A 15,520-nucleotide genomic window follows, 5' to 3' on the forward strand; every position below is an offset into this window, starting at 1 on the left:
AGCTGAATATGTCTTCAGTTTCCAAAATTAACACCTTGTGCATACCTGGTGTGGTCGATGTAAAAACAAAGGTGGTTGGAGGGCTGGTAGTTGATGGTGTGGTTACTGGGCATGGATATGAGTTCTTGTCAATGGTACCATTTTTCCCACACACTGCTATGATGCAGTTACCATGTCCATCTGTTGTGTTATAGATGGTACTGCCAGTGGGATATTTGTTTCCATGATATGTGCAAGTACAGGCTATAATGAAAGGAAGATGTACAGTTAACGTATTAACCTAGCACGAGTATGTAATTTTACAACCCACAATCTCTCCAAATCTTTGCATACCTTCGGCATCATAGTGGCATTGGATGGTCATTGAACTGCAAGTGCTTTAAGAAAGAAAACATGGAATATATTGTCAATTACAAAAAGTTGCGGTATATAACTTTGATTGTCATATGAGATATTTGCAAGACCTACCATGACCGACAATTTTCAGTGGTTGGCACGTTATCATCATTTTTATAGTGTCTTCCCTCTTTGTCGTAGCAGCCACATTGTTCTTTCACAACGCATGTCATTGTGTCCTCATCAAAGTATGACTTTGAAGGAGGACATTTTGGATAGCAACCTAAATGAAAAACCAACAGCTGTTCATACAGTGCAAGAAATGGATTCTTTAATACTTGACATTATTGCTGAACCATGGATACCACTTGTTGAAAGTTTTTTTGTGTGTGTTCTCCTGGCACTGTGGTTGAATGTATAGCGTTAAGCAAATTTTTAAATATGACTATAAAAATTTAAACATAAAAGACAATGTGTTCAACTTTCAGTCTTGATTTTAATATGACTGGAGGTTAGGTCAAATTATTAAAGCCTTGCTCTGCACCTTCTAGAGGAGGCATCTGTGAGGAGCAGCTGCCAGATGGGTTCCTGCATGTTTTCATGCAGGGTGATCCACATGGCTTGTAGTGCCATTCACATTCACCAGGGGGGTTGTAGTAATCACAGAAGAGAGCTGGAAGGATAACAAAACGTACAGCGTTTAGCATTGGCACATCACAGACTGGACTATTCAGAGAGCATACTGATGATTTTAGACATATGCTTATATTTCTAGCCTTATTTTTAACCTTGTACAAGTTACCTTGACATAAAACCAGAGTATTGCAATATTCCATGATAGCTATTTCAGTTTAATTTTTATTCGAAATTAGCTAAAATATTTTTGAGTGGTAACGGTGCAAAGCTTTAGTTTACTGCAATGCACACCATCCAGATTTGGGTGCAAAAACCCATGCAGAAACAAAGTGCCCCCTGCCCACCCTCCATTGGTTAGCTAGACTTGGCAGCTCGGTACTGCACACTGGCCAAGTAGGATGGTGGCAAGCAGTCACTCATTCAGTGATTATCTCTTGCAATGCCCTTTGCTTTTCATTCTTCCCTCTCGTGACACTGTTACTTGTCCATAGACATTCTCAAGGACGCTGATTTGGTTTCAGTTTTACAGGAAAATCAACTGATAAAGCAGCTAGAGGGACCATCACAAGTATCTAGCTAAACCATCAAAAATAAAAAATTATGCAAGCATACCTTAAGCTGGTCAAACAAGCTGGTTAACCAGCTTAACCATCTTAAACTGGTCAAGTGGGGGTTGGCTGTGGTACTTTGGACAACAGTGCTCTCATGTTAGTGTGGATTGGATTTAGGAAAGCACCTTAAATTTTCGCATGTTAACGCTGCTAGCCAGCTGTGAATCAGCAAAGCCAACAGAAAGATAAAATAAAAGGTAAGGTATTTACATTAGAAAATATTAAAATGTCACCACCTCTAAACAAATAGCACTTTGAAATTTTGCACTAAAACTCACTGAGTCAACAGAATGCCCCAGGAATTAGACTTAAAACACAGAAATTTATCTCTTATGTCAGATGGTGCTAGGCTAATTCATAGCTATTTCTATTTAATGCCTGTCAGTGCAGTAACATCTAAAAAAAATGGGTACTTTTGCTTACTACCTTATGCAACCCTGACAGACTAGTCTCTCCTTTGGTAAAACAAGAAATAAAAATGTAAATAAAAATTAGCTCGGAGCAAAATGTCACATCTTGGTTACTTACGACAGATCTTTGGAGTTCTCCATCGTACACAGATGCTAGCTTGATTACAGGCCTCAGCATAAGCAGCCACAGCAGTGCAGAAACACTCGCAGTCTCCGCCCGTGTCACAAGCACAGGAGTCAAACACACATGCATCATAGTATGGAGTAGGATCCACCTAGAGGTCAGTAGGATAATACACTAATGAGTTAAACAGGGGATGAAAGAGCCAAAGGAAAGTCCGTGAATAGTTTAACACGTCTTCCACTTAAACAACAACTTACAATGGAGTGGCAGGCGGAGAAGACACTGCTCTGTATGAGGCTACACTGCTTCTGGGACCATGCCTGTCTGTATGGGTTGGTGGTGCAGGGGTTGCTGATGCTCTTAGCGTCGGGGCAACTCGGTAAATCCTTCCAGCTGTTTCCAAACACCAGCGGGTTGACCACCACAGCATGGCACCTTGTGCTGAAGTCGTTATTTGCATTGTCATCATAGTTGCCGCACAGCCCACACACACGGCCCTGAAAAAGTAGAGCTCCTTAAATCATTCAAGCGAACTTAAACTTTGGCTTTTGCTGTCCGAATAAATTTGTTTCTTTCCATGTCACATGTTGCAGGGTCACCTTATATTTCGGGCTGAGCTTGATGAACAAGCTGGTCTTCCTGTCCCACATGAGAATGAGTCCATTGTTGGCTTCGACCACCAGGAAGATTCCCATAGTGCTGTAACGGAAGGGAGCTGTTTCTTCTTCTCCTTTTGAAATCACCTGGTAGCTTCCGTCTGTTAGAATCAGCTCTGCACTCTAAAAAAAAAACGACAGAAATGGATATTTGGTCAATTTTATCTATATTTATATTGCCATTGTCATACATGTCGTCTTTTCAGAAAACTTGGACAATGACACTGGAGCCATGTGCCATTTTTTTACCCCCAGAAAGATCTTGATGGTTTTGGAGCAGGTTGTTCCTGTGGTTCCACATGGGACGTTCTCAGTGATCACTCTGAAGGTCCCATTACTCTCAGCACTGCCACAGTAGTCCTGTGGAAGATACACAACACACAAGAAAATCATCAGTTTTAGCTTCACTCTTAATGAAGTGGTAATCTCTGGGGCAGTAAAATGAGCCCAATGCAGAAGTGCCATAAAATGCAGTTCCTCTAATGTCCACTTGAGGCTGGCTCCAGGAGCGAGTCAATCCTCACAGACCCCCAAGTTAAAATGCCCAATTTTTCAGCAGAAATAAACAGTGTGAAACAAAAAAAAAATGGTTGTGGTCTCTATAGGTAATTTTCACATTCATTACAACTGTATGGGGGGGGAGACATTTTTATGTAAATTTGGTGATAGAGAAAATGCTAAACTAAGGCTTTAGAACAGGATTCTACAAACCAAGTGTTTGTGCGTCCAGTGTGTTTATGCAGTCTATGCTCTTGACTTGCTGTTTCTCAACTTTCTCATTTGTCAGAAACATTGGATAAGCAGGAAATAAATGTTCATATATAATCATCATAATAATCGCAATCATAACAACAATAATAATCATGTATTTCTGATATTCATTCTTCATTCTTGCGTATGAGCTCTGGGAGGTATGGGGCATACAACTGAAACAAAGAGACTTAGGTTATATGGCTGGAGTTGTGTCAGAGTTTGTAAACAGATGGTTTATATAGTTTTGCTATTGTTTAATGTGGTTCTTGTTTTATTTTAAACAATTCATAAGAAATGTTAACCTTTTTTAAATTCTCTGCAAGAAAAATAGAGTTTTACTCATAAATTCATGGTAACACTTGTTAAGTAATAAATATACAGTTGGTCATTTTGCAGGTAAAGGATTATCTTACAAGCACTATGCTATCAATGTTTTCCAACAGGAATTATGTGGTTTCACTCTGACTGTCATAGTTGTTGTCAGTGTGTTTCTTTTCATTGCATTGAATTAGTATGTAACTATTGTGATGGGTGTACCACAAGGGTCTATTTTAGGGCCTTTATCTTTCTACATTGTGTTCAGTTATATGCAGATGATACTGTTATGTACACATCCGATTCTGATATAAGTAAAGTCAAAGTTAACAATAATTTTGAGGGCAGAACAGTCCCTCAGATTTCGTGCAGCATACATAAAACCACTCTTAGGGCAAGTTAATGCTAGTTTTGCTTTTTTTGATATCTTCACATTCTTGGGCAACACAAATCCTGTTGAATCTGTCCTTATTGATGTCATGCACACTCATTGCTCATAATACTTGTCTGAAAATGCAAATCAGCTCCATCACTCTGTTTCTGTGTACATTCATACCTGAGCGAGGATGTATTCACAGGTGCCATCAAAGATGAAGCGCTTCTGATCAAAAGTCATGTAGTGTCCAGCACCATAAACAGAGCAGGTTCTGTCACACTGGTTGGTGGTGCACTGCCACTTCCTGTCTTTACAAGTGCTGTAAGTGGATACAGATGAGATGGCATCAGGCTCATAGTAACGTGTTCTCTTGTACACGTCAGTCACAGATGGAGGTGTAACTAAAAGAATGCTATTTTTTTTTAACCATACAGCATTTCACAGCAATTATGCTTCACCCACCAGGTGTTGCAGTCCACCTTGGTAGTCTCTCCAGGCTGGAAGGAGATGCCATTGTGGACGCAGGCACAGGTGTCTGGCTTGATGCAGCCACCTTTACCATCAGACACCATCTCAGGTGGACACACACAGCCAGAGATGCACTCTGTGGACACCTGGAGAAGAGACCCAAATCCACAGTTATATGTGGATATCAGCAAAGAAAATCTTGAACCCTTATGAAGACCATAGGGTCGAAACAAGTTGGGGTTTTAATCCCTTGAAACCTGAGAAAAATGGTTAGATTATTAAAAAAAATAATAACATGGGAAAAAGGTAATATGGAACAAAAGGCCAAATGACTCATTAGTTAGTCAATAATAGTAATAGTTAGTAATTAGATTAGTAAAAGTATAAGAAAATTACCTGAAAATTGGTTTGACAACAAAAAAGTAAATTATTTGGAAAAGGTGCTTTAATCTAGTTCTGTATCATTATTTTCTAAATATGTTATTATGATAATTAGTAATAAATTCAGTTTTGCCCTAGCTTAAAAAAAACATAAAAACTTAATAAAAAGTAAATACATCTAAATCTACTAATTTTGTGCAACTTTTTGGACTGTTCATATCAAGTTGCGTAATGCCTTTTTCTCTGTGTTTTTGATAAAAATCGCACCAATTTATTCTTAAATACTATGAAAGGTGTCTAAAAATAGCACAAGAAAAGTGATATCGCTTGTGATATCTTTAACTTTACCTCAGGGCTCAGATTATTCATATACTTGATATAAGCTAATGATCAGTATTTGCAGGTAAATGTTCCTTTATGTTGAGGGAGAGGTGACTCACACAGGTCATGTCTAATGTGTCGCAGCTCTTCTCACACTCAGTTCCTGTTGCAGCCGGGCCGTGAGCAGAGCAGTTGAAGAACACCATGGGAGGAGTGCAGGATGCTGAGAAAAGAAATCCGAAATTACCTCAGTGTAGGTCTAAAAATATTTTTTGTTACTAATTTGACATCACAGCTGTTGTCCTGATTTGATGCAACATTTAAGACAGTGCATTTCATACCTTAAAGGGATAATTGTATATTTTGATGTGGGGCTGTGTGAGGCTCTTATCCAAAGTCAGTGTAAAACATCGAGTAGATTTCAGTCGGCTTGCCACCAGTTTGGAGAAGCGGCAGACGTGCAGACATGGAAACTAAGTAATGTATTGTTTTTGGGGCAGCAACAAAATTCCTTCTGACAGAACAAAACGAAATAGCTTTTGGAGACTAACACTTGGCCACACTGCCTGTATGAGCGGCACGTGACGGCTACCTCGCTGAATTGCTGCGTTTGCACGTTTGCTGTGTTGACACCATGGACTCTATGTAAAGGTGGACAAAGCATCCCTGCTCACGCCCACTATGCTGAAGTGAAGCTAAAATGGATACAGCCGCTGACATCTTGTGCAGGTGATGTCATTCGGAGTCGAAGTCTGTGTGGTTGCATTAACCTCAGTGGGGTTGTTCCTGCCAAAACACCCACTCAACCAATCACGAGCCGCCCCATTTAACATGAGCGCACACATAAGCTGTCACAGCTATCAATCATGGTGGAAAATCTTGTTTTGTTGAATTGAATTAGTCATTAAAAGTAATCTTATCATGAAAACAAACACTTGAACAAACAATCCTGATTAAAAAAAGTTCACTCAGACTCCTCCTTTGCAGAGCAAATCTGTTATGGCACCTCAAGGCATCCAGACCTCTCATACTGCATGCCTAAGCTGCCGAACAGGACAGGTTAAAAAAAAAAAAAAAAAAAGTTCACTTTGGGGGAGCTGTCACACTGTCTATCTTTGCACACAGTCTATGGTTCTGTTTAATGTAACTTACATGGCTGTGTAATAACCTCTCCAATGCAGTTGAGCTTGCCCTCCTTGCAGGTGCTAGTGGAAAAAAAAACACATTAATATCATACATATTTTAATGTTTAAACATTTGTGATACATACAAACAAGCCAAAGAACTAATAGTCATTAAATAGTTGTTCTTGTGAAGCTCTCTAATCCAGTGGTAAACAAAACTGTGTCAACTGCTGTCACTCTCTTGAACATAGATAGGCATCACAACAAGTCAGTATTTATTATCATGAGTTTAGAGACACATAAACTGTTAACAGTCATTTTAACCTAACAAATTCCACATACATCCCATGCAATAACACAATAAAAAGTCATTTTCGTACCACATGATCCCATCCTTGTTGACGACCTGTCCAGAAGGCACCATGGAGCCTTTGTCATAACAGGGACAAGCCTTAGCGGGGACACACTTCCCAGAGTCGTCCAGATAAGTTTCTTTTGCACAGATGCAGCCGTCGATGGACGGGAAGGAGAAGTGACAGCTGAGGTGATCGGAGCTGATGCAGCGGCAGGTTTGACCGCTGGACGTGATGTTGTCGGAGTAGACCATGCTGCTGGGGCAGGAGCTGGCATATTTACCTGATCAGGACAAATCAAATATTTTATATCCAAACATTCCTTATATGGAGCTGTATTCAATGTATAAGTCCACTCCCGTTGCCAACAATCAACTATGCAAAATATATTTTTGCATCAACATTACAAAACTAATCATCAAATCATTAGTGGCACAAGAATAATGGATCTTAAAATGTGACCAGTCATCTGAAGTCTGTTGCTGCCCTCTGATGGAGTGCAACATCTCTGCACAAGACACTCCTACTTTGAAAGTGAGATAAATTGGAATGGGAGATGCATTTCTACAATTTGGACAAATAAATGCTGTCAAGTCTTTCAAGTGATGTGCAAAACACTCCTCTGTTCAACATCTACTCACCACAGATGGTCTTCCTCCAGCCGCTCATCTGGATTCCTGCAGCTGCACAGGCGTGAACGTATGAGGAGACGGCAGCACACATGCAGTCCTCACTTTTCTCACAGTTACAGCTGTCGTACATGCAGTTCTGCCCGGAGACACAATAAAAAGACACAGTGCAGTATGAAGTCATATCAGGTATAATCCACAGAAATACATAAAACCTCTGAGACTGACCTCTTTGTAGGGGTCGGGGTTGATCTCTGAGTGACAGGAGGCGAACACGCCCTGAGGGTCGCTCAGCATGGAGCACCAGTGTTTGGCGTATTTCTCTGTCGTTGACAAACGAGCACCAACATCAGTCATCGTGAAGAACTAACAGTGAAAACAGAGAAACTGAATGAATCAGACGTACCATTATCCAGACTGAGGCTGCAGGGGTTCTCAAAGTTGCTCTTCACATCGGGGCAGCCGGCATGAGTCTTCCAGCTGTTGACAAAACCAGCTGCTGTGGCGTCAGGAACACCGCTGAGCTTCAGGAAGTCGTCGGCTTGGTTAAGGTTGAAGTTTCCACACAGACCTGCAGGCAGACGCCATCATGGTGAGTGTTGCCATTACCACCCATACATGTTTCTAGGATTTTAGGACAATTCTCGGATTTTAGGATGTTTCTAGGATTTCAGGACATTTCTAGGATTTTGGGATATTGGAGGCTAGGACCTCCTTCAGAAGTTGTTTTGGGGGGTTTTTGTGCCTTTTCCAGGGTCTGCCTACCACAGCTTTAACAAGTGTGTTTGTTCACAAAAATAAACAAAAAAAACATTTTCCCTCTTTTATTCACAAAATCACTATTTGCAAAAACCAATGTGAACACAATTTTAGATCTGTGATATCCTTTCAGTCTGAGAGCACCGATACAGATCATTTTGGTATACATACCACAGGTCTTGGTCTGGTATTCATTGGTCACTGTGACGTAGAGCTGCATGACAGGAACCAGCTGCACCTCCAACAGAATACCAACAGACGTCTGCACCAGCAGGTAGAACGAGGACGCTCTGAAGGCGGAGATCCCAGCTGAGAGAGATTGAAAGAGAGATTTAGGATGGGAGACTGTTAAAAGAGTGGGATGGAGGAAACACAGTGAAATACTATTTGATTCTAAAATCTTTCATCTACTGCAAGCTGTCATCCTATCTAGGACAGAGAAATGTAATTATGCTGGATCTGAAGTAAAGACGTTTGAAACAGCTGTTTGATATTTGCTAGTATCAGCTCCTGTAACATATTCTCATGCTGTTTAAATTCTTTAATTTTTATTGATAGTTTTGTGTAATTTTGGTTTTTGCATCCTTGCAGTTCTTTTACATTTGACACTCATTGTCACTGTTGTTAACCCTTTGAAACCTGGAGCGATATCACTTTTGTTGTGCTGCTTTTAGATGCCTTTAACAAGTATTTAACCATTTGCATGCTGAGCAAGGTAATATGATTTCTTTCAATCACATGGCAAAAAAAGGCAATGAGAAACTTGATAAGAAATGTTTCACAAACTGAAAGAAATTTGTAGATTTAAAACATTGTTTTTATAAAAGCTAGGAAAAAATGGTTAGGGAAAGTATTTGTTTTTTTTCCTTTTCTTTTCTTTTACATTGTTTGTTTCTTTGTTTGTATGGGGGTTTTTTGCTATTTTTTTAGATAATTTCCTTGTCATTTTTAAAATTGCTTGCTGATTCTTAGGTGATTTCCTCTGTCATTGCTCATTGCCTTTTTCCCATGTTTTTGAAAGAAATCAAGACTATTTCTCAGGCTTCAAAGGGTTAACTCTTCTGTTGATCTGTGAGAGCGCAACCTCACGTGGACACAAGATGTCGCCACCTGCTTCTTTTCATCCGCCAGCAATCGTCAGAAGAGTTTAACACATAATACACACACTAACACAATATCCCCTCACGTGCCTGCTGACCAGTACGCATTGCTCGTGCATCTTCGAGGACACTGACTCTCACTTGTTCTTGAGGGTCATTGTTATGCTGTATTTCACATAATAAAGTATCTGAGAATCTGACCACATCGTGTGTGTTTTCCTTTATGTCAGAGGTGAGTACTGAGCAGCAGAGCTTCTTACCAGCAGAGAAAGGTAACTGAGCGAAGATGCCGTTCACAAACACCTTGCCGTTGGGATGGATGGTGACCACCTTAATATGAAAGGAGAGTGGATGTTATTGTAGAGGTCTGAGCGTGTATTCTGTGATAGAAAGCAGCAAATCCTGCTTTTATTGCATTGTTATGCAAATATATATATATATATATATATATATATGCATATTTTGATTAAGAACAAAAAATAAAAGTGGGCATTATATTCAGTGTGATTGGACTCAAACTAGTTCAAACACTGCAAGATTACTTTAACTCAGCCCAGTTGCCAGAAGAAAATGTACACATTGTACGTTTCTGCAATCCACAGTCATTTTTGACGACCCCTTGGGGCGTCTCCACTGGCATTTGTGGCACAGAGCTTGACTGTTTAAAGTGGCACATTGCAGCTTTTCCAAGCTGCGTTTAAGCCACAGAGCCTTGGTGATTTTCATTTCATTTCAATGATGTTCTGGATTGCAGAAAGTTTTTTTTTTTATTTAAGTTTTTATTTTATGCAAATAATGTTGAATGGTTTAAGAAAGAATATGTTCTCCTAAAACACATTATTTTGTAATATTAGGCCTAAATGATTCTATTATCTTCAAAGATTATCCTCTGAAAATATTTAAGCATAAAAGTAATATCAGCATAATATCATAAACAGTATTTTGCACGTGTGTGTCTGTGTCTGGATGTGTGTGTGTGTGTGTGTGTGTGTGTGTGTGTGTGTGTGTGTGTGTGTGTTATACTCACATTTGCCCCTCCAGACAGACCCAGGGTAACAGTTTTAAGGCAGGTTTCACTGTCAGTCAGTCCACACTGCACCATTTCTCCCTGGACCACAAACTGGGATCCACTGCAGTCCTAAACATTTCAACACAAAACCATTTAACTACAGCTCAACTGAAATCACATGCCTGCAGATCGCAGAGTGTATATTGTATAGATCACCAGAAGAAGAAGTGAAAGTGGATGTATTGGCCAGTTTCTCATAAAAACAGTTACCTTAGCCAGGACGTAGGAGCAGTCCCCATGAAAAGTGTAGAATTTTCCATCGAAAGTATTGATGTGAGCTCCTCCCTCCACAGAGCAGGTTCCCACACAGTTCTCCTCTGTACACTTCCACTGGCCGCTCTCACACACACTGTCAGCACACACATTTTAATTTAAATGGCCAGATCATCAAAACAACTTAGGCGGAACATATTCTGAATCCTACTTTACCCCCAAACTGGACGCACATCGACAACACGGTTATTGACTTCTCAAAGGAATATTTCAACCACAAAACGACTTATTTTATATTAAACACTCACAGCAGGTTAACTTAATTTTGTGGAAAAAATGTTTTTCTTGCATGCCTCCATTGTGAATGGAGAATCACAAAAAGGTGAACTCTCTAAACATTTTCTAACAAGAGAAAATTGTGGTTGCAGAGTGTTCTGAATTTTACCTGTGTTGGAATCAGAGGTATATATGACAGTCTCATCTGCATATAACTGAACAAAACAATTAGACTACATCACAAAGATCGTTAATATAAAAAAAAGAAAAAAGTAAAGGCCCTCAAATAGATCCTTGTGGTACAGCCCTCTCAATAGTTACTCAGATTGACTGCAATTTAAAGAAACACACTGTTTGTAACTATGGTGGTCAGAATCAAACCAGAATGATGCCTGCTGAGGAACCTTTATAAGAAAACACTCCACCTGCAAAATTACCTTTTATATAGTTAATACCATACCATTTTTTGCAGTTACTGGAGTAGGACTCCCCTGGTCCATAGATCTTGCTGTTGTAGCTGCAGGAGCATTTGTTCAGTGGGACACAACCCTTTCCACTCAAATCATCCAGCACCGTGCCTGAAAGTGATCAAGTATTACTGCACTGAAACACGTGTGTGTGTGTGTGTGTGTGTGTGTGCATGTGCGTGTGCGTGTTTGTGTGTGTGTGTGTGTGTGTGTGTGTGTGTGCGTGTGCGTGTGCGTGTTTGTGTCACTGTGCTGTACCTGCAGGGCAATTGCATCCGTCGACACAGTGGTTGTCACAGGTGTGGCTGGCCTCTGGGTTGGAGCAGGTATCAGCACAGGGATTCCCACACTCGTTGTACTCCATTTGATGAGGACACGACTTCCCTGTGAATGCAATCCATTTGTTTTTTTTAGCACTTGACTTACGTAACCCTATGATTCTGAACATTTGTTCACACAAACTTCACCTCTGTAGTCCGGTTCGAGCCCAAAGTTCAAAAGCATCCTCTCCTACACTCTCGAGAAAAGGTGGGGCTTATCTCACGCTACGAGTGGCATCATGTTTTATGAATCCGCTTACTCACCATGACTAAGTGTTTGGTTAATAAGGGATGGCTCTGTATAAGTAAATGTGAAATAAAATAAGTGATGATATACAGTGTAAAAGTGCAAGAAACAAAAAGCTTATTCACTCTGACCTAAGTGTTTGGTTAACAAGGGATGCGTCTGTATAAGTACATGTGAAATAAATTAAATAATAATGAAAAAAAAGGTACAGTATTTTTCCAGTGGCCCAGAATAGAGTCTTAAGGCTACAACAAACATGCCCATTAGTTTGTGCCCCATGAGTGCAGGTGTGGAAAGGCCTGAAGTTGATCAATTTAATAACGGCTAAGTCAAGGTTTATGATCCTTTTAATCAGTTTTGGCAACATTCACGCTATGTCCTTTATCTATTGATTAAAAACTTAACAGAATACCTAACCTGCAAAATGACCAGTTGTATATCAATTACTCACCATGTGTTACCTTGAATCTTTGGAGAAAAATGTTTTGGGTTTTTTTTGCAAGTCTCGCAAGTGAATGGAGAACCCAAAAATGGCAAAAAAAAAAAATCTGTATGAGTTAAAATCATTGGGGACAACGCGTTACTCTTAGTCTAAGGTTGATAAATTAGTTGCAGTTTTGTTTTCTTATTTGGCCTCCTCTTGGATTTCTTTAATCCTAGCATGAAATTTTGTTCTGTGTGTTTTGAGTCAGTGAATCTCTTGAGCTTGAGAAAGTTTTCATTTCGACCGAATGGCAGACGGCCCCCTATCCGTGTATTATTCAGTTGTCCGCTGAGTTTACTCACAGCAGAGCTCCTTGGTTCTCCAGTTGCCGGGTTTGCCACCAGCATGGCTGCACTGTCTGGAGAACTCCGACACAGTGTTGCACAGACAGAACGAGTCAATGTCTTCTATGCCGTTACTGCCACAGTGACAGAGGTCTGAAATACAGGCAGCAGTGAAGGAAGCAACGTCCAGAACACCGTGACAGCTGTTAAATGCCGGCCCGGTAAGGATCTGCTCGCACAGAGGTTTCTACAAGGCAGGCAGACAGATAGGAATGGAAGCAGAGAAGAAAAAGACAGAAGAGAAACATGTTTCGTTTTTTTGTGTATTGCATCAAATATTTTTTTATATATTTCTGTTTCCATGTAACTGAAGCCTCACCATGTTGTTGCAGCTCTCTTTTGATACCGCTTGGTAGTCAGAGCAGCTTTCAGTCGGACCATCCATCTTCCAGAAGTTAGCAAAGTCCAGGGGGGTTATTTTCACACCTGTTTGGATCATATATTTAAAAACAACAGCTCAGTTCTGTGGTCATACAAACACTGACTGACTGATTCATTACAGTGGGTCAAAGTGTACCATGGCTGTAGAACTCGTTGTAGAGCTGGACCCCGTTAAAGTCCCCACAAAGACCGCAGGTTTGGTTCTTGTACTTCATGTCCAGTTCCACCTATGACGGCAAAACCATCGCCTTGAGCAGGAGCTACGAGTTATGACTCAATTTTACACAATTATGGTCGTAACACGCTTTTCTATGCAGCCACAATCCTACCAGAAAAGAATCCTCCTGATTCCAGACGGCAACAAGTCCCAGCTTGGCTTTGATTTTGATGTAGGTGGGAGTTTTCTCGATGAGTATTCCTGCTTGACTGAATGGTAGGATGGCTCTGCAGAAAGAAAAAGCAGTCACATTATTTTATTTTTGATTCTAGAGCCAAAGAGAGGTTGTGAATAAAATGTCAAGCTGTCACATTTAGGAAGGTATGAATGCAAAGGGTGGCAGTAGGTGAAGAAACAGACAAAAATGAACGAGCAAATGTTTTTTGAATCACTCTTTTTCTGTGTCCATTAGGGTTAGTCTGTCGAACATCCAAGTACTCATTAATCTTAACATGTCTTTACATAGTGCAGCAAAGACACTGAATGAACAAACGGGGACCGATGAAATAGGACCGATGAAATTGGACTTGAATAAAGATCTATGCAAAAGCTGCATTCTCATGCTCCTCAGATTATCACTCTTCTGACTTTGGTGTTTGTGAGCTTTTATTTGTAACGTGGAAACAACATGGATATCATAAAGAAGCTATGTTGAATTTTATTGCTCAGGGTGTTTAATCAACACATTGATAACAATGAGCAAGGGAAATGCATCAGTTTAAGCACAAAAGTGTATAGTGATGAGCAGACAAATTCTTCTAGTATCGGTTCCTTCAAATTGGTAAATTTTAAATCTACTGAACCTTTCAAGTTTTAATCGTTTTTGCAAAATGTGGTTTCAGTTTCTCAGTGACACTGTGTTACTGTATACGCACGTTTGACAGCCAGTGCTAAGTGCTGCCCCAAAAACATCTTTTCAATGCATTACCAGGCACCATGTATGAGTTTACAACAATCAAGATAAAATATTCATTTTAATGCATTGATTTAGCATCCCACTTGTATGTAGGTTGTCTAAGTAAGTTCAATACAAGAGTTTACAGAACTGTCACTGGCCAATAATCTATCGTTCTTTGAGGCACAGCAGACGTCCCGATAACCTCTGTGGCCTTGAACTGCATTCATGTGGTGTTATGTAATAATGAGGTCCCAATCTTATTTCATGGCTCATCTAGTCTTTTTCCTTTGCTCTTCATTATAAATGCATTGTTTAAACACTCTGAGCAATAAATGCAGCAAATCTTCTGTTGAAATGACCATCCAAGTAGCACATGAATACAAAATTGGCCTTGGCTGGTGAATGTCTCAACTATTATTTAACTGGTCCTAACTCATTCATTCAGTGCAGTTGCTCGACTAGGTCAAGACACATTAATAAGCACTTGGACAGACTGACTTGGTACATATCAGACACTAAAAATAGTAATTCAGAAAGATTTGTTGGTTAATTTTAACCCAAAATATGATCTGGAAGTCATTCTTCAGACTATTTTGTCACTACATAAATGAAGCACAACTAGTAAACTCAATTACAAACATTCATAATTTATTTCTGATGTGTTATAAATAAAAATCGACATATCCATTAGTGAATTTCATCTGATTGCAAATCTAATTAATGATATCGACAACTAAATTTTCACTGTGCGAAATGTTCATCAACATTTTTTCTGATGTGTCAGTGACATTATTAATATGTCAACTTGGAATTGTAATTTGTTAGAATGTAATCTCAGATATCTAGAATTGCGTTTTAGATATATATTTTTAAAAAACAATTGTAACTAGTGAAAATTTTAATCCTACTAGCCGCAATTATATTTGAGATATCTACATTTTTTTTATAACTAGTCTGAATTTAATTTTAGATATCAAAAAAGGTATTTTCATAAGTCAAATATGTCATATATTATATCTTCAATGACAAACATGCATATTCAAAATGAGTATGCCAGTTTGAAAGTCAACCAGTGGCTTTCTGGTACTTTAATTACATGACGTCCACATATCCAAAATGGTTTGTAAATATGTCTGATATTTCTGAAATGCAATAGTTGACATCTGAAATGGAAAATTACATTTAAAATATTCACAATCCTTTTTCAACAGGGGGGAATTGAGGTGTAGATATCTGCAACTGTTATTCTCAC

General features: G+C 39.5%; 1 protein-coding gene across 1 annotated transcript in view; it reads right to left on the bottom strand.

Moving 5' to 3' along the window:
• Positions 1 to 15,520, bottom strand: part of LOC121943646 (mucin-5AC-like) — a 38,123-nt gene that overhangs the window by 21,839 nt on the left and 764 nt on the right. Inside the window, 26 exon segments of the mRNA XM_088082556.1 lie at positions 46 to 243; positions 334 to 377; positions 469 to 619; positions 881 to 1,009; positions 2,112 to 2,268; positions 2,375 to 2,614; positions 2,717 to 2,896; positions 3,023 to 3,133; positions 4,398 to 4,536; positions 4,680 to 4,831; positions 5,507 to 5,610; positions 6,540 to 6,592; positions 6,892 to 7,147; positions 7,506 to 7,632; positions 7,722 to 7,816; positions 7,900 to 8,064; positions 8,424 to 8,561; positions 9,613 to 9,682; positions 10,380 to 10,490; positions 10,632 to 10,770; positions 11,371 to 11,488; positions 11,636 to 11,761; positions 12,731 to 12,959; positions 13,092 to 13,198; positions 13,290 to 13,380; positions 13,483 to 13,597. Coding sequence (XP_087938682.1) covers positions 46 to 243; positions 334 to 377; positions 469 to 619; positions 881 to 1,009; positions 2,112 to 2,268; positions 2,375 to 2,614; positions 2,717 to 2,896; positions 3,023 to 3,133; positions 4,398 to 4,536; positions 4,680 to 4,831; positions 5,507 to 5,610; positions 6,540 to 6,592; positions 6,892 to 7,147; positions 7,506 to 7,632; positions 7,722 to 7,816; positions 7,900 to 8,064; positions 8,424 to 8,561; positions 9,613 to 9,682; positions 10,380 to 10,490; positions 10,632 to 10,770; positions 11,371 to 11,488; positions 11,636 to 11,761; positions 12,731 to 12,959; positions 13,092 to 13,198; positions 13,290 to 13,380; positions 13,483 to 13,597 — 3,545 coding nt within the window.

This window comes from Plectropomus leopardus, chromosome 1 (assembly GCF_026936395.1).
Source record: "Plectropomus leopardus strain MGB_pleo_1.0 chromosome 1, ASM2693639v1, whole genome shotgun sequence".
NCBI classification, from domain to species: Eukaryota; Metazoa; Chordata; class Actinopteri; order Perciformes; family Serranidae; genus Plectropomus; species Plectropomus leopardus.